This window comes from Acipenser ruthenus, chromosome 48, assembly GCF_902713425.1.
Source record: "Acipenser ruthenus chromosome 48, fAciRut3.2 maternal haplotype, whole genome shotgun sequence".
Taxonomy (NCBI): domain Eukaryota; kingdom Metazoa; phylum Chordata; class Actinopteri; order Acipenseriformes; family Acipenseridae; genus Acipenser; species Acipenser ruthenus.
In genome coordinates this window covers 3211565-3236404 of record NC_081236.1, presented here as the reverse complement: position 1 = coordinate 3236404, position 24840 = coordinate 3211565, and the positions used below count along the sequence as shown (strand labels likewise).

At 40.0% G+C, this 24840-nt stretch overlaps 1 protein-coding gene across 1 annotated transcript; it reads left to right on the top strand.

Moving 5' to 3' along the window:
* Nucleotides 1-10721: 10721 nt before the first annotated feature.
* LOC131721225 (membrane-spanning 4-domains subfamily A member 4A-like) lies at nt 10722-14182 on the top strand. Its single transcript, XM_059014651.1, has 4 exons — nt 10722-10917; nt 12143-12262; nt 13321-13428; nt 13733-14182. Exons 1-4 carry the CDS (start codon nt 10732-10734, stop codon nt 13757-13759), a joined length of 441 nt encoding a protein of 146 aa, XP_058870634.1. The 5' UTR covers nt 10722-10731; the 3' UTR covers nt 13760-14182.
* The last annotated feature ends 10658 nt before the right edge of the window (nt 14183-24840 follow it).

Sequence of the window (24840 nt, the reverse complement as noted above, 5' to 3'; positions counted from 1 at the left end):
TGCATTAGAACTATCAAAGTTAAGAAACAACAAATTCAAAATGTTGTATTTAATTTCAGTACATATATTTAATAATGATAGTGGAACATTGTATCTTTAATAAAAGATGTGGTTACACTGTAAGTAGACTTGTATTCTATTAGGGGGCGCTACAGAACACTAATGTGCAGTCGACTGTGTAAATATGTATATGTATAGTACTCTCCTCAAGCAGACGGACAGACACTGTCTGGACTGACAGACTCTCAATAGTTGTTATTTCTTTTTTTTTTTTTAATGTTTGGACCAACCATGTCAAGTTGCTCAGCAAACCTGTCTCTGCTCATTCTGAAGAATGTTAAAAATAAACATATCACTGTCCAGATCCAGCTCCTGCACAGGCTCATGCTATTCACCGAGCATGTTCAATGTTATAAACCCCAAATCCACAAAGACAACATCTTTTACGACACCACTGTCCCACATATAACAATAATATGTCTTCATCGCTGCCTCCTTCTTGATATCTTGTGCTTCACAGATTTACTCTTCTCTTCGCAGTCCAATGATTTTAACGCATTTGCCAGACGCTGATGCTTTGACACTTGGTATAAAAAATCCTTTACTCTCAAGTTGCAAGGACACAGAAACAGGGCAGACTTACCAACACAATTCTAGGTGATTTGCTGGTTTCTGAGGACCAGCTGCAAGATCTGAGCATATCTTTGACTATGCTTGTCTGTAAAATCTTGGAAACAAGTGCATTTCACAGTCTGAGTGGACCCTAGAGTATAGATCCTACATCTCTAATACAATCTAAATCAATATTTGAATTCATCGTTTAGCGCTACGATTTATGCAACAATGTGTAAATACCAATGAAATGTTTTATTTATTCGCAAAATGTGTGAAATGTTAAAATTCCTGAGTATTCTTATCCTGAAATCTGCTTTTGTTTTGTAAGGTTGTGCAAATAATAATTGGGATTGTGAGTCTGCTGTTTGGTCCCGTCCTGATGAATGCGTACACGTTTGAAGGAAGCACTGGATTACCTTTTTGGACTGGTGTATGGGTAAGGAAAATAATTCACTGGTCACTTACAAGGGCTTGATTAGTGCAGAATAAGGGGGATTTAATTTGAGGAACGGGGGTGCTTGTGTAACACAGAATTAGAGACATAAAGCTGGATAGCTTGAGATGAGAAGAGCTGGACAAGACAACGACATATAACACTCTGACCTCTCACGTCTCACCGGGTCAGGCAGCAACTGGCCTATTGAGATTGGTTGTCTTCATGGAGAGGTGGGGGGCAGGCTTTTCTCCATGTCTCTGAGAATTAGGCGGATCTCTGGAACGGACGACAGAGGAGAAGAGGAGATAGATTGAAGGCGAAATTGATAATAAATGCCCGCTAGGTAGCATCTAAATAGATGAGGGGGCTAAACATAGAGACGGCCTGAGGTGAGTGATGAAGGAGAGGAGGTGCTGTAGGTTGCAAGAGGAATGAGAGATCCGATTTTTCTCGCAAAAGTGAGTAACTGAAGACCAGACAGTCGAGTAGGAGGAATGGGTAGATGGGGCGAGAGGTGCTGATTGAAGGAGGCTGGAGAGACAGTTATTCAGTTGAATATTGTCTTGCTGAAGGGGAGGGGTGGCTGGAGGCAGAACTGGTGCTGGATACCCGAGAGATCATTCCTGATGGATGAAGGGGCCAGGTTAAGGGATAGCTTGAGGTCTGTGATAAAGGCAAGGAGGTGCTGGATGTTATAGGAGGTGAGAGAGATCCGATTCTGGGCAGAGAAAGTGGTGAAGGAGGACCAGGTGGTAGAATAAGAAGATCGAGTGGAAAGGCCGAAGGCATTCTCCCTGAAGCTGCGGGCTGACTGGAGGAGGCCGGAGAGTGTGGAGTTTAGGGAACACCAGTTGACTGAAAGGAGAAACTTGCCGCGGGTTGGGGTCTACTTCTGGGACCAGGCTGTGAAACTTGTGGACCATCACACAACCTCCACCATGTTTAACACTGGGCATGTTTTTTTTGTTTTTGTTTTTGTTTTTACTGCACGGTGTAGTATTCTGTGGTAAAATACTACGGCTGGCCAAAGTCCAGTATCTGGGTGCACGGGATGGTTCACAAGACCTCATGGTTGATATGGCTTGACGCTCCAAGTCTATCCATTGTATTACCCTTGATGTCCTGGTAACTGTTGCCTTTTTTTTCCCCACTGGTAAATCGACTGATGCTGTCATGGTAAGTTCACAGGGTGCACTCTGTTCCTTCAGGAGTCCTGCAGAGGAAGTGCTTCATGAGAGCAGTTAGACATAGTACTTCCATGGTCAGGTCATTGAATAGACAGACCAGCCTTTTCTGAGGGTAGAGTGAAGGATGTCTATTGATATTGGGAGCCAGGAGGGAGCAGCGGGGGGGGGGGGGGGGGGGGCGGCTCTTGAGGATCTCTGAGTGTCAAGCAAACTGAAAGGACGGAGATGAGGCGGCAGAAATACTTGAATTCCGGAGATGTAGGCTTTAACGATAGTGGGGGCTAAGTGAAGAGAATCCCTTGCATGGGCGATGGAGGCTACAATCCGATACTCATTAAATCGGAATAGGATGTATTTTGTTTTGAGTGCAGAAAGTTGTAAATGTTTTCCATCCAGTGGTAAATGAAGATTTGGTCGCTGGGGCTAACAGTGTAGCCATGTAGTGATGAGCAGATTGCAGAAGGTTGGAGAGTGTTGTATTTAGTCGAACGGCAGATGTTGGTGTTGCAGAGTTTGATGAGGGCTGAGGTGGCAGCTGGACCTGAACAAATATGTGACATCGACTGCTGAGTTGTTTCTGGAAACGAAGGCAGAAAGATGAGATGCCAACCATCCTGTGTTAGTTAATACGGGATCGATCGGTGGTTTGCTACCATCCTGTTTGCTAAGAAATAAATAATGTCTGTTTGGAATGGAAAACGTGAACTTGTTTGGGTTTCACAACTCCAATCATTCTCCTAATAGTGGAACTCCTTAAATCATAAATTAAAGCAGATGTCCAGTCTCGTACCATGTATTAAAGCTTGTAGTATCTGAGAGGATGCGTGGACAGAGACTAAATTGGTGAGGAAATCAAGCGTGCTGTGTGTCTATATATATATATATATATATATATATATATATATATATATATATATTTTTTTTTTTTTTTAAAGATCTAGGTATTGGTGGAAAGCTGGAGCGTTGGAAGCTCTGGAGGAGAGCAGTTGCAGATTTGAACAGTAAACTAAAGCCACTTTTGTATGCTGCAATAGGAGCAGATCTGAAGAGGGAGCCGAGATTTGCTGTAATGAGCGGATATTAACAGTAGAGGCAAGATCTGCTGAACGGGCAGAGATCTGAGGGAGTAAACGATGGAATGCTGTCAGTAGTGTGCAGTGGCCTGCTGTAGAGAGCAGAGAGATGCTGAATGCAGTGGAAATTGGTATTTGAGAGTTAAGGCATTTAAGATGATGTCGGAGATGGGGCTGCCTTTGGGCAGAGATGAAGAATGCATAGATCTAAGGCCGCTACAGAACCTGAGAGGATGGGAATGCGTTGCTCGGAGGCTGCTGCAAAACCTATTGATTTGATCAGGAGCAGTCTAAGAGTATTGTCTATTGCGGGGTAGGAGGACGCTTTGACTGAAATGTTGATAATCGTAGGACATAGTTTCCGTATGTGACTGGTAGCTCAAATTGAATGAAATGGACTTTGAAAATTGTATTAGCCTTGATGAAGTTGGGGACAAATGAGGAAGTGCAAATCCGGGAACAAGAAGGTTGCAGGAATGGCCTGATGCAAGGAAGCTGGAAAATTAATGTGACGGTGGATTCTTAACATCTCAGAAAGCTGAAAAGCCTGACTTCATGACCAGGTCCTCGGGAGGAGGGGTTTGGATTTGAAAAATTCAAGTTAATATATGTAGCAAAAGAGGTTGAGGCAGGAGGGGACTGAGAATCCCTAGAAGTGACAACAAACTGCAGGAACTGATAGAAAGTTTGGAGTGTGTGAGATTCGCAGCGATAGCAAATCGGCTTAAATTATGTAGAGCTTGTGGTGTTATGCTGCCATCTAGAGGCTGTGATTAGAATTGAAACAATTGGCTTCAGTGAAGCAGGGTAGCATATATTTGGTTATTGCGATTAAAATCCTTGTCTATGTATAAAACATTTGCTTTAGAACAGTTAGAACATAGGTCTAGGAGAGCAACCTGCAGTATTTAGATGTCACAATTCGGAGTTGAAGCTCTCATGTTGCGAAAGCGCGGCAGCGGGAGCCAGAAGATTGCAGTAATGAGGCACGGCCTCGCATTGCTTGTTAAAGCTGCCTGGTCGCCATGGCAACTTACCACCGTGGAAACCATGGTCTGTGAGGCGCCGGTGGGAACGAGTTGCAGTACAGCGGTGACGTTGGAACAGTCTTGATGAAAAAGCAGACCAAGTTGAGAATGCCGCTGCGCTTTGAACTGTGCTTTGAACTGTGCTGGAGACTGGATGGAGCAGAAAAGACTAACGTTGGAGCTCCTGCAGAAAAATAGAAAAGCTGAATGATGAAAAGAATCACCTGAGCAGGTCGGAAAATAGCTGATACTATCTTGCCAGCGCTGAGCAGAGAAATGGCCTGCAGTGAAAGGAGCGAACAAAAAAAACAAACACAGACAAAGGGCGGAAGCAGTGCTGGGTGTATAAATAGAAAAGAAGGAGAGATTGACATGCAAGCTACCTAACGGGATTGCCCATACAGCTATGGTTACGCCCTATTTTACCACCAAACAGAGCAGCGCGAGCTATTGGCAGAGAGACTGGAACTTGAGAAACTGAGCCCCCCACCTGGAAGTAATTTGCATGACTAATCCCGACCCCACTGAGAGCTGCCAGGGTGCTAGAGAAGTCAAATACAAACATACAAATTGGAAGCTCGGCGATGGAGTGCCCTCTACGGCTGCCACCGAATTACACCTAAAGATTAACATGTAATACCTTTTCTTCATGGATTTTACCCTAGATTTTCTTCACAATTTGAAATGTCCAATTCAGATGTCACAGAGTATGCTCCAAACAGGGCAGAGAAATAAAATAGCTCTTACATCCAGGATCAGATTCCAGATTCTGTACATTTCTATAAGATTGCTGTCAATTTACTTGAGGTAGGCACGGAATATTTGGGTTACTGTTCCAGAAATGAAAGCTCACATCCTGCATCTTCAGAAGATTCTCAAGATCCAAGGGTAACAGTCTCATGCATGGCGCTCTGCAGGATCTTACCTTGCTAAATATATTGCTTGTCTTTCATGCAGCAGTTTTTAGGGGAGCTGAAGAAGAACATTTGTGCACACACATTTAGCAAGTAACAGTGTTTCCATAAAAATAAACAAACATTTTTCATTGATATAGATTTTTTTAAACCTTAAAGATGGAAACCCAGTTAGTGGTACTTTTCCACTTTAACCAAAATGTACAACAAAAACGTCAATATAATGCAGATAAACTTGTCTAATTGTGTGGCCTGGTTTTCCACTGTGGCAAACTGCTCACATACCTCATTTACTATGGCACTGGCAGTTTGCATTTTGGCCACAGTGGAAAATACAGGCCAAGGACTTAATCAGTTATGCAGAAGTAACAAATATTCTGTTCTACTTGGCTTCTTCAACAACAGACTAGAACAGTGTCACAAATATCACATTCATAACACCGTGTAACAAATTATTATTTTTTTGGTTCCTGGGTAGTAAGTGTTATTTCCTAATTGCTTATGCCTCAAAAGTATAGAAAATGGCTATTATTCCCCACAAACTTTGCTTTTGTGACCAGGACAGTGATATTTTGAAATTTACCTATTTTCCAGAACATTCCAGATAGATTCAGTGCTGAGTAAACTTGGAGTAACTTCTAGAACTTTCTAGAACTTTCCAGTAATATAAATAGTAGTATAAATACAGGGGCCTTAAGCCCACCAGTTCAGTTTAGTTCCAGCTGCCTAAGTGGATACATAGCTGCATTTTTCTGAGATGGCATCAAGAGGCTGCAAGCATCCGGCAGACGCATTTTGCTATGTCTGCGGCCAATTTATCAAGACAAGAGCGAAAAAGTACTCCATGGAAGCATCTGCTAAGATGTGTGAGGCCTACAAGGCATATTTCGGCATGCCTGTCGGGGATCAAGACAAACCCTGGGCACCTCATTTCACCTGCGAGCACTGCAAAAAAACTCTGGAAGGTAAGATGGACAATTGTTGCTCGGAAATTTATGTTATAAAAGTTGTTAAAATTTTTAAAATTGTAAAAGTTTTTAATTTTAAAATGTTTTACAATTTTCAATATTATTGAAAAAATATATCATATATGAAAAATGTTGCGAGAATCTCTTACACATTAGTCATGGGTGAAATAAATGTATTTTTGTAGGATGGTACAGAGGGGAAAAGAGAACCATGAAGTTCGCTATCCCAAGAAGTTGGCGGGAACCCACTGACCACTCAAGCAACTGCTACTTCTGCATGGTGGACCCTTCCAAACGTCGGACTGGCAAGAATGCACCTGCTATCACGTATCCGGACCTTCCTTCATCCATCGCTCCGGTGCCACACTGCCATGAGCTCCCCGTAACCACTCCTCCGGAGAGAGAGCAGCCGTCTTTAGAAGAGAGCAGCAAGTCAGAGAGCGAGGAAGACGTTGTAGATCCAGATGACAATTTCAGAGGTGGAGCTGAGGAGAGAAACCCATACTACCCCAACCAAAAAGACCTCAACGACTTGATTAGAGGTCTTGGTCTCACCAAGTCCAATGCCGAGCTAGGCTCAAGCAGTGGAACTTGTTAGATGAAAGTGTAAGTCGCAGATCAGAGGAAGCGTCACCAAACTTTTTCCAGCTTCTTCACCCGTCCAGATGGGCTCTGCTTCTGCCACAATGTGACCAGTCTGTTCGAGGCAATCGGAATCGCCTGTAACCAGAATGAGTGGCGCCTCTTCATTGACAGCTCATCCAGGAGCCTCAAAGCCGTGCTGCTCCATAATGGTAACAAGTACCCGTCTCTTCCCCTCGCTCACTCGGTGCACCTCAAAGAGGATTACAACAGCATCAAGACCTTGCTGGACGCCTTGAAGTATGATGAGTACGGCTGGGAGGTCATAGGAGACTTCAAAATGGTGGCATTCCTGATGGGTCTCCAAGGCGGTTTCACCAAGTTTCCCTGCTATCTTTGCCTTTGGGACAGCAGGGACACCAAGGCGCACTACCACAGGCGGGACTGGCCACAGCGGACCGAGTTCTCTGTGGGGAGGAACAATGTCAAGTGGGAGCCACTGGTGGACCCCCGGAAGGTGCTGATGCCACCACTGCACATCAAATTGGGCCTTATGAAACAATTTGTCAGAGCTCTAGATAAGGAGTCGGCAGCCTTCAAGTACCTTCAAGACTTCTTCACTAAGCTGTCTGAGGCAAAGGTCAATGCCGGTGTCTTCGTCGGACCACAGATAAAGAAGATCCTGGAGTGCAATGAATTCCCCAAGAAGCTCACTAGTAAGGAGAAAGCGGCTTGGAACAGCTTTGTCGCAGTGGTTCGGGGCTTCCTGGGCAATCACAAGGCCGAAAACTATGTGGAGCTGGTTGAGACTCTGGTGAAGAACTACGGCACAATGGGCTGTAGGATGTCCCTCAAAGTCCATATCCTTGATGCTCATTTTGATAAATTCAAGGAGAACATGGGAGCGTACTCGGAGGAGCAAGGCGAGCGCTTCCACCAGGATATACTGGACTTTGAACGCCGCTACCAAGGACAGTATAACGAGAACATGATGGGAGACTACATTTGGGGGCTGATTCGTGAAAGTGATTTACAGTATAATCGTAAATCTCGAAAAACTACTCACTTCTAAATCTTTTGTAGTCATTTTTGTATTACTTTAGTATAAATACATGTTAATTTGGATTCATATGTTGTTTTTTTCTGACTTTATGTGAACGAAAAGACACAAATTCACCTGTTTTCTCATTGGAAATAGGTAAATTTCAAAATATCACTGTCGTGGTCACAAAAGCAAAGTTTGTGGGGAATAATAGCTATTTTCTATACTTCTGAGGCATAAGCAATTAGTTAATAACACTTACTACCCAGGAACAAAAAAAAAAAAAAAAATTGTTACACGGTGAAATCAACAAATAATTCCAGAGTTAACGCGTGAGGAAAGGCTCCTGCTGTGGTATGTGGTGTTTTTAATAAATACATGTGTGTTCACTTTGTGTTTTATAATTTCACTAGTTAATTCATTTTGGTAATGTTTACACGTTCATATTGACATTTTAGTGTTGGCTTGTTTAGTTGGTAAGATACTATTGCACTGGTGGATAAAGGGGCTGCATTGCAGTGTTGATCCTAATTGACTCGCTGATCTGTTTGATAGTTCACAATGGTCTTAGTGGTTGTCTTGTTTAAACCAGCTTGGTCCAATCACTCCAGGGTAAAGAGGGGAGGGCAGAGGCTGAAGCGAGGCGAGGCGAGGCAAGACGAGGCTTAGGCTCTGTGGATTTGACCCAGATGATTTCTTGTCTATTCGGACTGAGAGTGTGGTTCTGCCATGCTGTATTTATTTTTATTTAACTACTTTAGTGTATATATTTCAATCTCAGCCATTTGAATTTAATCTATACTTCTGGATCTATTTAAGGTTAAATTGGAGAGAGTGTATATTGTAGGGAATCGTATTTTATAACCTACGATTCAAGTTCAAACGATGATTAAGAGTTTAATATACTGTAGTTCCCTTTATGGTGACACACATATTAGTAACATTATCATTAGCAACTAGCCATTACAGAAGTCGGGTTTTGATCAGTTTGGCCTTTCCCTCGGGGGGCACTGGCACACACCTTCCAAGTGAACAGGATGGACTTGGGATGCGTCTCAAATAGACATCTGCTCTGCTGGTATTTATACCCAGCTATCCCAGAGCCTACATGAGTTTTAACTCGTTTGCTGTCTTCCTAATTCTAGCAAACAGCAAGCCTCTTTCTTCTCTGTTCTGCAAAATGTGTTCTTTCTATTGGAAATGTCCCAACCACAAGGCTTGTTACCTTAGCAACCTGGTTTTGTCAGCGTCTGTTCAGCTAAGACTGGTTTCCTGTTCAGAGTACAGAGTGCTGAGCAGACCTTATTAGCAGACCTGTTGCTGAGCATTACCATTGCTATCTTTACATAGATTTGAACTACAAACATGTTTCTCTTTATAAATGGCACCTTCTGATACCTTTCAAAAGGTTGTTCCCTACAATATTAAGTGTCTATTTAAGTGATAGTGCCGGTTAATATTTTTATTAAACAAACATTTTACTTGTCAGAGTTGCTTATAGTTTATCTGAACAGTGCCAGATATCTGAACAGCACAGTGTTACTGAGCGCCAGTCGAGCTGACAGACAGACTATGATTGGCTGACTCTGCAGGTACAGGATTGGTTGCTTTGCTCTGTGCAAAGAATTGATTGGCAGGTTTCGGTCAATAATAAAATATATTCAGACCAATTGTCTCTGTTTAGTATTTGCTGTCCAATAGATATGAACTGAGCTTTCATTAAGGCAACTCAAAATGCAAAAGCTGGCACTTGCGCGGATTGATTTTAAGTTTGATTCACAGTAGATGCCGTGACGTTCTAGAGGACATCTACTGTCTGATAGAAGCCAGCTAGAGCTGGAAGCTGATTGGCTGCTGGTACTGTAGTGTTTTCTAATATTTGATTCAGAACTGCTATTTATAATCTATATCCTATTTAAAGCATGTCATGTAATGTGGTGTCTGTTTATTGCATTAGAGGTTGTTTATTAACTCTTGCCAGTTAGGTGTATGGATTCAAGTATTTCAGTTCTGTTAAGTATATGAAATACACATTTCCAAGCTTAAAGCATTAAATACATGTATTAGTATATGTAGGGTTATTTATTGGTGTCTTCACTAAGGTAGTTCATTTAAATACATTGAGAACTATTATTATTGTATAAGTGTGTTTATGAACTAATTTGATTGTTTCTTTCAGTGCTGTATTGACTGTGTCCTGCCTGTTGGAAGTCCCATACTACTGAATCTAGATTTTTACAACTGCAATTAATCTGACTGTATGTTGTATTAATGATTATTGAATGCTAGACATTTAAGATTTAAACCTAGTATTAGATTATTATTTTTTTAAATAGTATGTGAATATTTGAATGTATAATAGAAAATCTTGAATTTTGTTCTTGTCTCCTCTTCATTTTGTTGACTAAACCAACCACCATCCTCTATTGCAAATAACCTGGTATAAAACATTTTAACACTTTGGGGCAAAGTTCAAATCTATAAATAATATTCCGGGTGTGGCTCCTCCCCCATGGTGTTGTCAGCTACTGGCTTGTTCTGCTAATTTGGTTCATTATTAATCTCGCCCTGGGTATTGATCAGATGCCCCCTGCACTATACTTGTATTCAAAACAGTATTTTAAAAGATTGCTTATTTGTATTTAGAGAAGCAGTTCATGGTAGTGTTTGATAATTATTTCAATTGATGGGATAAAAGTAGATTTAACCTACTTTACTGTACAGAGAATCTAGCCCATTTTACAATACCTAATACAATAAACAGAAAACAAGTCATAATCCAAGCACAAATGCACTGCCATTTACTTTAGACACATTTAGAGAGTTGCACGTGGTGTTACAATATAAATGTATTGCCATTTACTTTAGACACATGTAGAGAGTTGCATGTGGTGTTACAATATAAAGGAACGTGTCGACAGCAATGCATTGTTAACCTGCACATCTTTAACAGTTTCAGTTGTTACTTATAATAATCATGGCTTACAATGGAAATCTTATATGTATCTCTTACAGTATATTATCTCTGGATCCCTGGCTGTTGCAGCTGAGAATACCCCCAGAAGAGATCTGGTCAGTAAATTGATACACAAATAGAAATACCTGCCATCTGTAACAAACACTTTTTGTGTAACTGAACGTTTTCTAAATTGACTGATTCATTCTTTTTATTTAATTTATACTTAATATTAAGGCTCTTCCTAGGTGAGCATTTCTCAAATGCAGCCACCAGTGTTATTTTGTTCAGCCACAGCAGCCCCCAGCAAGTCCTCTCTTAATTAACCTTTACTTTAATAGGCACCGCGATCCAGCTGTCATTCAGCATAGTTCATTGCTGTTACTGTTTTAGCTTCTATTTAAATTCCTCATAGTGTTTCTGTTAGCTGCTATCTGTTAGCTTGTGAATAACCTTAGCCCCACCCATGACGTCATCACGTTGACCAGTTTATACACTAGAAATCAGTTTTAATGGAAATCCATTTTTTTGCTGTTAGATGTGCAGAAACGTTTATTTTCTTCGACATTTCAATGAAAGCATAGCCATAGTTACTGTCGCAAATAAAATGGACAAGAAAAGGCTTTAGTAGTGTGACATGAAAATAGCAGTAAGGAATAATATTATTTTTGTTAGTGCTGGGACAAATATCCAAATATTCTAACAAACATTGCTCCACCTGTATTCTAACAGAAACTGCTCCATGTGTGCAACCATCCATAAATTACACAGTTGATAGATATTAGAAGGTCGGCACGGTGGTGTAGTGGTTAACGCTGCTGCCTCACAGCGCCAGGGTCCTAGGTTTGAATCCAGCTTAGCGTACTGTCTGTGTGGAGTTTGCATGTTCTCCCCATGTACTCTGGTTTCCTCCCACAGTCCAAAGACATGCTGTCCAGGTCGATTGGTCACTCTAAATTTCCCTGTGTGTGTGTGGTGCCCTGCGATGGACTGGTGTCCCATCCAGGGTGTAGTCTCTCCTTGAGCCCTGTGTAAGCCGGGTTAGGCTCCGGCTCACTGCAACCCTGTAAAGGAGTAAGCGGTTAATGATAATGGATGGATAGATATTAGAAAGAGAGATCTCAAATAAAAACTGTTCATTATAATATAAAAGGACAGGGTCAAGTAGATTATTTTTCAGAAATAATAGCACTACACTGCTTGTTGTAAATGTAGCCCTTGTGAATATGTGATCATATAAGAGGTAACGTAGACCCTAGTTCTGAATGTATTGATCTGATTATGCATTGTATTAAGAATAAAACTTGTATTTGTAATGTTGTTGTTTTATTTCCCTTCTAGGTGAAGGCATGTTTAGGAATGAACATTGTCAGTTCTGTTTTTGCTGGAGTTGGATCTATTCTCTATTCAATAAGAGTGTCCGTAGTACCTTTCCAAATGGTTTACTTCAACACACCTCTAGTAAGTGTTTGCACCGCCTGCAATCTTCAACCTCTCTCTTCTTTTATCGTTTTATTTTTTTCCTTTTTATCACCTCCTTTTCAACTCTTGTCTCATTCACGTGCTTCTCTTTCACTGTTTCACTGTCACTCCCTCACATACAGCACCAGAACTTCTGTTTTTGTCAGATTTTATTAGTTTATTTTCTATATAATTTCTACATATTTTAAAGAATAAGTAGCGGGATTCCGAAACATATAGCGTCACACGTCCCCACATGTTGCTACAACTGTATAAATAAGGTACCTGTAATTTTTCTTTTCATTACTAACATCCTGATAGCAGTTTACATTTATAACTTTAAATGTCTGTTTCAAAGCTCTTTTCAAAATTGCCGCTCTAGTGCACAGATAGTGTAAGGATTATTGTTCAGAGGTAACACAGCAATAACGATCCATGATGTGGTATAGAACAGAAAAGCCAGAGCACTTGTTTTTATGTTTGTTTGTTTGTTTTTTATCACTCTTTCTGCAGTGATTTAGAAGACAGATCTCAAACCCCAGTGCACTAGAGTTGACATTTTGAGCTTTGAAACAGACTGTAAAGTGTAAAACGTTGTCAGGATGTTAACAATGAAAAGAACATTTACAGGTATGTTATTTAAACAGTTTTAGCAACATGTGGGGATGTAATGCTGTATCTTTAGGAACCCTGCTAGTTACTCTTTAAAATTGAGTTTTATAGTTAATAATAGTGATAATTAGTGTAGTTAAAATCCCATTGTATTATTATAACTGCCTTGTATGTAATATTTAATATTATCTATAATATTACTATACTAGGATGCATAGTACGGACATAACACCCCTTACATGCAGTCGAATCTGTAACTATTGCTTAAAGTTAAGATCATTGTTGAGAGAGGACTACTCCACAAAGTCCTGCATCAGATCTCCGGATTCACTATCTTATAATGGACCCCAGCATCCAGTATTCAATATATCCATAATAGGCTTCATTCTTGTTATAATGTGCTGTCTAGACAATGGCTTTTGAATGAAATGATTTGTGTTTTACAGTATGTAGGCATTCTGGCAGTTCTTCTGGTGCTGAACATTTTGGAGATGTGCATCACTATCACTACATCAGCATTTGGATGCAAATCTGAATGTCGTTACATTGCCATGGTAAATGTGTATCATATTCTACATAAACATGCACCATCATCCTATTCACACTACCTGAACAATGGGTGAATAATCATGCTGTTGTGTGTTTTCTTTAAGTGTAATGTAACAAACTTAATAATATGGCTCTGATGTTCATTTCTATGTAAGAGCCTGGGGTTTGGCTAGGATAAAGGGAAATTGGAAATATTTACACACCTATGGAAAAAAGTAGAAAGCAGGGATTGTGTATGATTATAGATGAGAATGACAGAGAGAGAAACTCTTCTAAGTTTAGTAATGTGCATTTCATTGTCTTTTTCAGCCAGAAGTTGCTTTTCAACAGGCATGAATCCAGTGACCTGGGTGCAGATTTGCTCAATCGAACTATAAGAAGCATTCGGTCAAGAAGACAACTGTCCCTCCGCCTCCTCTAGCAAAGCTTAGCCAGCGCTAAAGACTTCATCTCTGCAAGGTGTTATTATCAGAACAAGTTAAACAACAATGAAATCCTCCCATGTGTAAACTGTTGGGGAATTTGTATTGATATGAAAATGAAAACGTGTTCATTTGTTTTGGATCATTTGCTTGTTTTGCTTATATTTTCAATAAGATCATTTGTATTTAAAAGCTGAAATGTTTCACATGTTCAGTTATGATATTGGTTTTATATTTTAATGTTTTCAGTAACAATAATGAAAAAGAAACATGGTAGGCAAATGGTATATGGAAGTGATACATTGAGATATGTTTAGGTGTTTATTGCTTTGCTTAATAAAAAAAAAAAAAAAAAATATCTTAGAATTTCCATCCCAGGCAAACACTTTTAGTCTAGTTCTATTTGTATCTAAAGGTAATTTATATCTTTTTACCTGTTAAACTCAGGGTGGAATAGCCCTCCAGGACCGTGATTGGACCCCTGCTCTAACACTAGGGCACAATGCGCATGCACCTCATTTTGATGAGCAAACTGCCTTTGCCCTGTCATGCAATTGTGGTGACATGCTCCAGTCGACATAACTCTCTAGGCTTCAAATGGGCTTATTTGCATGTTAACATGTGAACAGGTACATGTCTTTCTACTTTTATTCACAATCTCATCTCATTAACTTACTCCAACAGTTTATCCTTCATGTTGATTGTCCTTTTGCTATAACAAACCCCTCAATATAACAAACAAAAGGCTTGGATCCCAACAGGTTCGTTATAGCGAGGGTGTGCTGTATTTCATTTACGTTTTAACTGCGAGTGTCCATCAGTTTGTAAACAAAGCCAGATCATGTGGTGCTGAAATTAAATCATCATAAAACATAGACAGGCCATTCCAGTGCTGAATAAGAGCTGACCACATTTTAATATCTTTCCTAGTTTCTGATAAAAAATATTGATGTAGGAGTCCATGTTTTTTGCTGTCGATGCAAGAGCAAGTAATTGAGATATATGTGAATTGCAAAGTTGAAATGACCCAGCAAAGAAAGCGGTGCACGTTTCCGGATCGTTTTACTGATCTGAAAGTTCTGGATAAGAAAACAAATGTGATTGAGTGTAGACAGAGGGAGGCTGGTTTTGAACTTTTCTGTGTCCAGTATGACTCCTAGAAATTCCAGAGAATGAAGGGGCACGATTGTTTTTTCTTCTGAAAGCAGGACGCCAACTTCTGAAAATAAACTCTTAAGATTAGTGATCGCTTCTTTTGGCAGATCTGACGGAGGAGAGATCAATAGAAAATCATCAAGTAGGTGGAGCAGAAATGGAACATGGTATGCATTGAGAAGTATCCAGCACAATGCTTCTGGGAGAGTGTCGAATATCTTCGGGCTGCTGCGGCTGAGTTAACTGAGTAGCAAAATAAAACTTTTCTTCCCAGCATATCCCAAACAGGTGGTGAAGAGAAGGATTACTTTAAATGCATCTGATATATCTCCTGTCTGTCACCAACTCACTTAAGTGTGCCTGAGCTGCCTCTCTCTCCTCTGTCCTAATTCTCCTCGACCTCTCTGCTGCCTTTGACACTGTTGATCACTCTATTCTACTATCATCTCTTGCTGACCTGGGGATCTCTGGCACTGCTCTGGCCTGGTTCTCCTCCTACCTCTCCAACCGCACTTACCAGGTAACCTGGCGTGGAGCAACCTCCACACCTCACCCTCTCTTAACTGGAGTCCCCCAAGGGTCAGTCTTGGGTCCTCTCCTGTTCTCTCTCTACACCCACTCCCTGGGCCCCCTCATCGCATCCTATGGTTTCTCATACCATTTCTATGCTGATGATGCTCAGATTTTCCTCTCCTTCCCCACCTCTGACTCCACCATCTCCTCCCGTATCTCTACCTGTCTGTCTGCTATTTCCTCCTGGATGCACTCTCATCACCTCAAACTCAACCTCTCTAAATCTGACCTCCTTTTCTTTCCTTCCTCCTCCCCCTCCTCTGATCTCTCTATCTCTGTTCCTCTGGAATCTACCACACTCTCTCCCTCTTCCTCAGCTAAGAACCTTGGAGTCACCCTGGACCCCTGCCTCTCTTATTCCCAGCACATCTCCACTCTGGCACGCACTTGCCGATTCTTCCTGAGCAACATCCGAAGAATCCGACCCTTCCTCACCAACTATGCTACCCAGCTCCTGGTCCAGGCCCTGGTACTCTCCCGCCTAGACTACTGCAACTCCCTCCTGGCTGGCCTCCCTGCGTCCGCCACCCGTCCGCTCCAGCTCATCCAGAACTCTGCTGCCCGCCTGGTGTTCTCTCTGCCTCGCTTCGCCCACGCTACTCCACTACTCTGCTCGCTCCACTGGCTCCCGATCACCGCTCGCATCCAGTTCAAGACTCTTGTACTAGCCTACAGATGCCTTGACCAGACTGCACCCAGCTACCTCCAGACCCTCATCTCTCCCTACACCCCCACTCGACCTCTCCGCTCCGCCTGCACTAGAAGACTAGCTCTACCTCCGCTACGCTCCCCTGTCTCCAGAGCCCGCTCCTTCTCCACCCTTGCTCCGCAGTGGTGGAATGACCTTCCTACAGATGTCGGGACTGCCCAGTCCCTTACCACATTCCAGCGCCTCCTTAAGACTCACCTCTTCAAGGAGCACCTGTAGAACTCCTCTGTTTGTATCCTGGGACACTATCACCCTTCATGTAAATGTGCTTTATTTTGCTCTTATCTGCCCCCTATTTTACTGCATTTAATCCTGTACTTCAGAATACTGTAATCTGCCAAGTGTTTAACCTGTAGTACTTTGTATTTAATCACATCCTGATGTAACTATCACTATTTAATCATATCCTGATGTAACTATCACTATTATCTGCTGTATTATTGAATTGTGGTTTGTCACACTTGAACAAAAGTTATTGTATTTCTTGCTCTTATTGTATTACTTGTATTGTAACACTTGAAATGTATTTGCTTACGATTGTAAGTCGCCCTGGATAAGGGCGTCTGCTAAGAAATAAATAATAATAATATCTGCTTTTGCTAACCAAGAACTGCGGCCTGCTAATTTAATTGCATGAATTGCATCCGAGATGGTGATGTAATGAAGAGAAAATTGATCGTGAGGAATGAGTGAGTTGATGCTGCTGGTGCTTGACCCCCGCTGTGCTGATAAATAGAGGATGAGACACTCATGAGCTACTGGTAACCACATGTATCTGTTCAACAGGATTTTTGGTGGTCAGGGTCTGCAGTTCCACTGGTCACTCAACATCTTTGCTTTAGAGTGAGCATCCCCGCAAGTACTGCACAAGTGAATGAAATTGCATTGCCTGCTTGAAACCGGTATTGAAATTATTGAAGATTTGTCATCCTCCTGCAAATCTTATTCTGCACCCATATTTGTCTTGCCTTGTGGATTGGGGGGGGGGGGCTGAAGAGTGTATGGAGTTGGGGGATGGAGATTCTGTTTGAATAGTGAGGACTGGAGGAGGTTGATACTATCGTCACTTTTGGGCAGAGAGATGTTGAGTGACCAGTGGAACGGCAGACCCTGACCATCGAAAATCCTGTTGAACAAATATGAAACAGGTTGTGCCCAGTCAATGATGTGGTTATCTGATGCCAATATAGCTGCTGCGTTTGCTGAGAATGCTGTGAGAGTTAAAAAACATGGTCCCTCCATATGTGACAGACAGCTCCCCAATGTATAATTCGTAGGAGTCTAGTTCAGCTCTGCGGTTTGGGTATACTGAACATAGTACATCTCTGAATATGGCAGTTGCGATTACAAATTCCCCCATTCGGCCCATCTTGCTCGTTTGGTTGTTAGTAGCTTATTGATCCCAGAATCTCATCAAGCAGCTTCTTGAAGGATCCCAGGGTGTCAGCTTCAACAACCTTACTGGGGAGTTGGTTCCAGACCCTCACAATTCTCTGTGTAAAAAAGTGCCTCCTATTTTCTGTTCTGAATGCCCCTTTATCTAATCTCCATTTGTGACCCCTGGTCCTTGTTTCTTTTTTTCAGGTCGAAAAAGTCCCCTGGGTTGACAATTTCGATACCTTTTAGGATTTTGAATGCTTGAATCAGATCACTGCGTACTCTTCTTTGTTCAAGACTCACCATATTCAATTCTTTGAGCCTGTCTGCATACAACATGCCTTTTAAACCTGGGATTTCTGGTTGCTCTTCTTTGCACTCTTTCTAGAGCAGCAATAGCCTTTTGGTAACGAGGTGACCAGAACTGAACACAGAATTCTAGATGAGGTCTTACTAATGCATTGTAAAGTTTTAACATTACTTTCCTTGATTTAAATTCAATACTTTCCACAATATATCTGAGCATCTTGTTGGCCTTTTTTATAGTTTCCTCCCGCTACCATGCAAGTTTTGGGTCTTTGCTCTCAGTGTGCGTTTCTGTTTTATGGTATTTATTTTATTTGCACACAAAAGCTGGGTACTTCGTTTATTGCGTTTATTGAGATTTTTAATTGCTTTTATGTCATTTAGGTTTTATTTTGACATGTTTAACAAGCCAATGTGGATTTGCTTTTTACACTGTTTTGCAGTTTGTACCTTGTGGATATCTGGTGATTGTGATCATTGACTTGTTTACATCAATAAGGCATAAACAGGATAAAAGACTAAAAACAAAACACACACTTTAAGACTTTATTTATTATTTTTTTTACCTGCTTAACCGCTGACCCTCAGCACTAAAGCCAGACGCTACAGTTTTGATAAGGGGGAATCCTTTAACAGGATTGGAGTCAGTGTCTTTATGCATACAATGTGCCTATCCGGCCAGCAGGTGTCGTTCATTACAACAAACAGCGAGATGACCCAAAACGTAACTAAGGCCCTGTCCACACGATGCTTTTAAACCGTATTAGTTGCCTTTAAACCAGCTTAAAAGTGCTAAATACGGTTAGCGTCCACACTACGCAGCGTTTAATACCGTACTCGACCCCTCACAGGGCAGTTTCGAGTCTGGGTCTAGATCACATCAGGTAGTGCGGTTTGTCAGAAGTGTGGCTGCTGTAATACCAAACTACTTTTTTGTGTATCCTACAATATCCCAAAATGCTTTCTGATATGTTTGGTGAAATACTCAGAACAGACGCGTGAAGGACTTGCTATCAGTGTGTAACACATCACTTAATCTTTATAAAGCAACCAGGTACAGCAATAAAGAAAACATCTAAGTTTGGTAAATGCCAGTGACACTATTTGCTTCCTACTAGAATAATCACCCAACATGTAATTAAATATTTAATTGTTTCAACAGTACTCATTAGATAAATAAATATAACTAAACAAAACATCATTGTGTAATAGTAGAATAGGCTGATTCCCCAAAATAACCATCCGATTTTAACTGTAGTATACAAAAACACTCTGTAGTAAAATACCAGACTGAGAAAGACGTCAGTGATTTTAAACACTACTCAAACAGTACTTGAATTGACCAAATGAAATAACTACTTATATCTTGAAATTGTACTATCAAAGCTAACAGCAGAAATAAACAAACAAAAATAAACAATGCAGTTCTGTAAACACGTTGAAAAATAACGCAACCCCCCCCAACAAGTCCAAAATTAATGTTTAAAGTCCCGAGTATCCTCACAAAAAACCCCCAAAATACCTCCTGAAACAACCAAAACTGAATGTCCATTTAAAACAAAAATGTGTAATCCAGCAGCAGGGAAAAAAAAAACAACTCTTAGATAGATCTCACCCCGGTCTATAAACTGACAGCTATGTGGTTGATCCTTCGATGGGGAAAACTGCTGTAATCCGCCGTTGAAGGAAAAAATGAAACCATTCCAAAAATCATAACAACGAATACAAAGTATCAAAAGAAAAAAAGAACAAACTGATCCAGAACTGGTAAAGAAAGTAGCAAAATAAACGGTAAACTTATTAATAAAAAAACAAAGCTTAAGTTAGTGCAAGCTGCGTTGGTGTCTAAAGTCCAACCAAATTGAATTAAAGAAAAGGAAATGCGTTTGACTTCTAAATTAGACCTGACATCTAACAACAAACTAACGAAAATTAAGCTGTATAAAATAAATGGGTAAACTAAACCATAGTTCTAAAAGATAGAACTTAAAGCCCCCATTATCACATCAGTACAAAAGAAATTCTGATCTCCTTACCGAATCTTCTCTGTCCTTTTAAACTACCCAGCAAAGACCAAATCACTGAAAACTACGGAAAGGACCCGCGCAAAACGCGTTTGAAAAGGATAGAGAAACAGCACTGAAATTCAGCAAGGCAAAAAACACAGAACGAAGCCAAATTGATTTCTTTTATTATATATATATATATATATATATATATATATATATATATATATATATATATATATATATAACGTTAATACACCAATGAATGTTAAATTTAGCGACTGCAAAAATGAAATGCGAGTTAAAAGTAGGATCGAGGATGAACAATACACGTAATTTATCATCTCTGTTTGAAATAAAATTAAGAGGACCAGAATTAGGCTCAGGCAAGATGTGAAGGTAAAAACAAAGATTGTTTTGTAATTAACAGCTTTTTCAGAGTTTAATTATAAAAGAGAATCAGCTCAATTTGTTTAATGGGACATCACCGGATTAAAAATAAAACCTGAAAACTGCAAGCCCTACTTTGTGTGCGGATGCGTTTGCATTTACTTTTTCCAAAACACTTGTTTTATTTCTTTTTATTGTAACCTGGGTCACTCTTTCTTCCCCATGCCACTTCACACTGGAATCAAGACTTCACACTACTGGCTTCACAAGACGATTGCTTTATTGTGCTGCAAACAGAAAATGATAATCAGGGTTGCTGTCCCTCTTCATTAGCGCAACTCTCAGCTTTCTCTGAGTGTAAAAGCGCGGACTGCAAACATGCATACAATTACAATAATTAATACCACAATTAAACGTAATACCATTAATGATCGTATAGTGGTTTTCTTTTCAGCTTTCTTTTAAACAGTAAAAGAGAAATAACAAAAATACAGTACCTGCAAACAGAATTTCACGACCATCTTCTCTCAATTCTTGTGTCAAATGTTTTGCAGTAATCCACGATTTTGCCGGTCTGCTCAATCAATTATTTTTTCCAGATTTTGCAGAAATCTTTCTTGTTCTTCCACACCTGGAGGAACAGTAGTTCCTGTTCTCCTGTGTTTGTCAATAACAGCCCACACAGTGCTTTTCGGTAAATCGAGTCTCTGCTATTTTTCTGGCAGTTTCTCCTTTTTTGTTTAGTTGTATCACTGCCATTTTGAGATAGTTGCTGTACTCTTTAGTTTTAACCATTTTTGTTGTTTTTTTAAATCACATATTTCCAATTTATTTTTCAGCACTTGATAATTATGTAGTTCTTTATTCTATAATTATCATCAGGTGTTGGTTTTCAATCATGGTGATTGTCAATAATTAGCAATGAATGGGTTTCATACGAAATATGTTGATTGCCCAAATACTTTGGTCAAAGTATGAAAATAATTTTTTGCATGTTATTTTTTCATTTTATGCATGCTATGTAATAATTTGTTGTTTTAGTATAAAGCTGAATCTCTGCTTTAATGTATATCTTTCAATAGAACAATTAGAAAAGATAGAAGTATGTTTAATGTTTTTTTTATTATTATTATTTCTGTATTGCATGTATCCAAGTTGCATTTTTGTTGTATATGCATTCTATTAATGCTTGAAATGTGCATATTAAATTAGAAAAAAGTTGAGTGTTGGTTACTTAATTGTAATCTCAGCCACATTCCCTCATACAATTCACAAATTTATCCAAACACCTTTGTACTCCCAGCTTTATTATCATATTAAAAGATTATTATCTTGATGTATTGTTGCCTCATTTCAGGGTTTGAGTGGTGGTAGTGTTTACCACATCCTTGAATCAGCCGTGTGCAACCCTCAGGAATACAGAACAGTTCAGAAAGAGAGGGAAGAGTCAAGAACAGAAATAAGGGAGAAGACAAAGGCTGAGAAAAGAAAGGGAAACGCTAATCAGATAAGTCAGTCATTTACTAAGAGTGAGGCAGCTTTGCAGATTAAGACAGGTAAGGCAGACAGTCTGAGAACAGGTAAGGTGACAGGTGAGGAGGAAGGGCTGAGAGCAGGTACAGTGAGAGGGGAGGAGGAAGGGATGAGAGCAGGTACAATGAGAGGGGAGGAGGAAGGGATGAGAGCAGGTACAGTGAGAGGGGAGGAGGAAGGGATGAGAGCAGGTACAGTAAGAGGGGAGGAGGAAGGGATGACAGCAGGTACAGTGAGAGGGGAGGAGGAAGGGATGAGAGCAGGTACAGTAAGAGGGGAGGAGGAAGGGCTGAGAGCAGGTAATGTGACAATAAAGGAAATGGTCAGAAAAGGACACTCTAAAACCAGTTTGAGTACAGGGAGCAAGGTGAGTCCACACACAAATACTGCAAGATGTAGTTCATATTTTTTGTTCTGTGAATTTACAAATTGGAAGAAGCTAAAAGGGAGGAGGTGTCCAGCACATGGTTGAAAGGAGCCTATTGAACACAAAAAATATAAAAGAAAAAAGTAAATGCTTTGGATTATAGAGCAATTGCAAATACAATTAATGAGGTTAAATGTAAACGAGAGACAGTATGTGAATAGAAAACACTTTTGGTTGAGTTATGTCATTGTAAATGCTGCTGGGCTTTTAGTATGGAGCAGAGAGCTGAAAACAAGCAAAGTTGGCCTATGCATATCTCTGTTTTTTAGTCAGTAAAACCCTAGAAAAAAGGCAAGTTCCTTCAACTTTTGGGAGTCAACAATTACTGTGAAAATATTAGAAGTGTTGCCTAAACCCCCAAAGTTAGAAAGAAACTGGTGGTGTTCCAGGAAACAGATGGTAGTAGCTGTGGACTTTACATATGCTTATTTTCTAAACATTTGTTATTTGGAGGAAACCATCTTGTTCAGTGCTCTGAGAAAATGAAGGAAATAATATTATTTGAATTACAAACTCAGAAACTCAGGATGTTATAGTTTGTGCTGAAAAACTACAATATGAGTAACCTCCCCCCGATTAGAAACAACACATTAAATCATGTATAAAGTCTGCAGTCTGTGACCTAACATACTGGTTTGCATTCCATTGTTAATATCTGAATAATTGTACTTGTTTTTTTTAGGCTGTTTCCTTTTCCAAGGCCTGCCGGACCAAGAGGAAGACAGGACTAGCTTCTTCTCAATTGACCGTTGAAACGAGATAGTCTTGTGTTCTGACCTGGAATAACGCATGTTGCATGTGCTTATATAAAATACTGTTAAAATGATTTCATTCTTGTCATGCATTCCCTGATGCATTCATTTAGTTATATATGTAGAATAAGGGGCAGTTCCCAGTCACAGATATGAGGAGATATCCTCCTGCTATACAGGGGGTTTTGTCATCCCCCACCCCCCCCTGAAATACATTTTTCAGAAATTGCCAATATGTATGCTCCATTACTCTCCAAACACATTTTATTGAGCGAGTTGTCATATATATTTTTTAAAAAATTATTATTTGGATTATTTGGAAAGTATGTTCCTTCTCTTTCACCACTTGCTGCCCCTGCATTACAGATAAATCTCCCCTTACCTGGTTTGTTTGAACCAATTTAGAACAATACCAGAAAGGCCCACCCATTCTCTAAGACGATGAATTAAAATCTCATGATCCACTGTATCAAATCTCATGATTTGAAATGGGTCTAAAATTACTTAGAACTGAGCTATCCAGATTCGATTTCTTGAGTAAAGGTTTCACTAAAGAAGCTGGAAACCACCCTAATAACAAAGAACTATTAACTATATGAAGGACATCATTGGACAGCTTGCTAAACACCTCCTTTAAGAGATTGGTTGGTATAGGATCCAAAAGACAGGTAGAAGATTTCATTTGCAGAAGTATTTGATTTAAATCTTGTAAATTAATCAAATAGAAGGAATTTATTTCTGATTCGATTGTTTTAGATGGTACTGTGGTGGATTGTCCCGCCCCTATATATATATTTATTATTATTTGTATTTCTGTTTGCGGCGCAGATCAAAGCACCGCGTATTTGTTGTTGTTTTTATAATTTAAAAACCTTGTGAAGATGTGTGGCTGATCAGCTACTGATTATTTAACTAGCTGACAGTCACGCATCCTAACTAAACTCATGCAGACTGTGACCGAGGGGTAATAAGATAATGAACAGCTAGTTAACCCCTGGTCCAGAATATAAGAACCTGCAGCTGTCCGTGCTCGGGGGGAGAGAGAGAGAGAGAGAGAGAGAGAGAGAGAGAGAGAGAGAGAGAGAGAGAGAGAGAATTAAAAACAACTGATAAGTATCTTTATTTGTTTATTTCTATTTGTTTGGCCAACGTGCCCTTTTGTTTTGTTGTTTGTTTAAATCTTTTGTTTTGTTTATTATTTAATAAATACGCTGAGTGCCGTAGCGTTCAGCTTCACCCGCCCATCCATTGTTTTGTTTCTGTTACTTCCTGGTCCGTGACATCACCTCACACGCCACTTGACGGCTGCTCGATCACAGGCACACAGAGCTCAGAATTATTTTCTGAAATTTGATCCTTAATACAAAGTATTTTTCCATCAAAATAGGTTGTGAAATTCTTCACATTTAATAGATGAGGCCATAATGCCGTTTTCAGGTGAAGAAGATGGGTTAACTTATCTATCAATTGCAAAGAAAAGGACACTAGCATTGTTCTTATTTTCCTCAATAAGATTAGAGAAGTAAGCATATCTTGCTGACCTTAATGCTTCATTATACTTTGATAAAAACTGCTTTAAAATATCGTAATGTATTTGTAATTTTCTTTCTTTCCATTTGCGTTCTTCCTTATGACAATCTCTTTTTAATTGACATAACTTTATTCATCCAAGGTGTCCTACGTTTTACAGAAATAGTTTTCATTTGAACTGGAGCCACAGTATCAAGAGAAATTTTTAGTTGGCGGTTATATCTGTTAACTAACTCA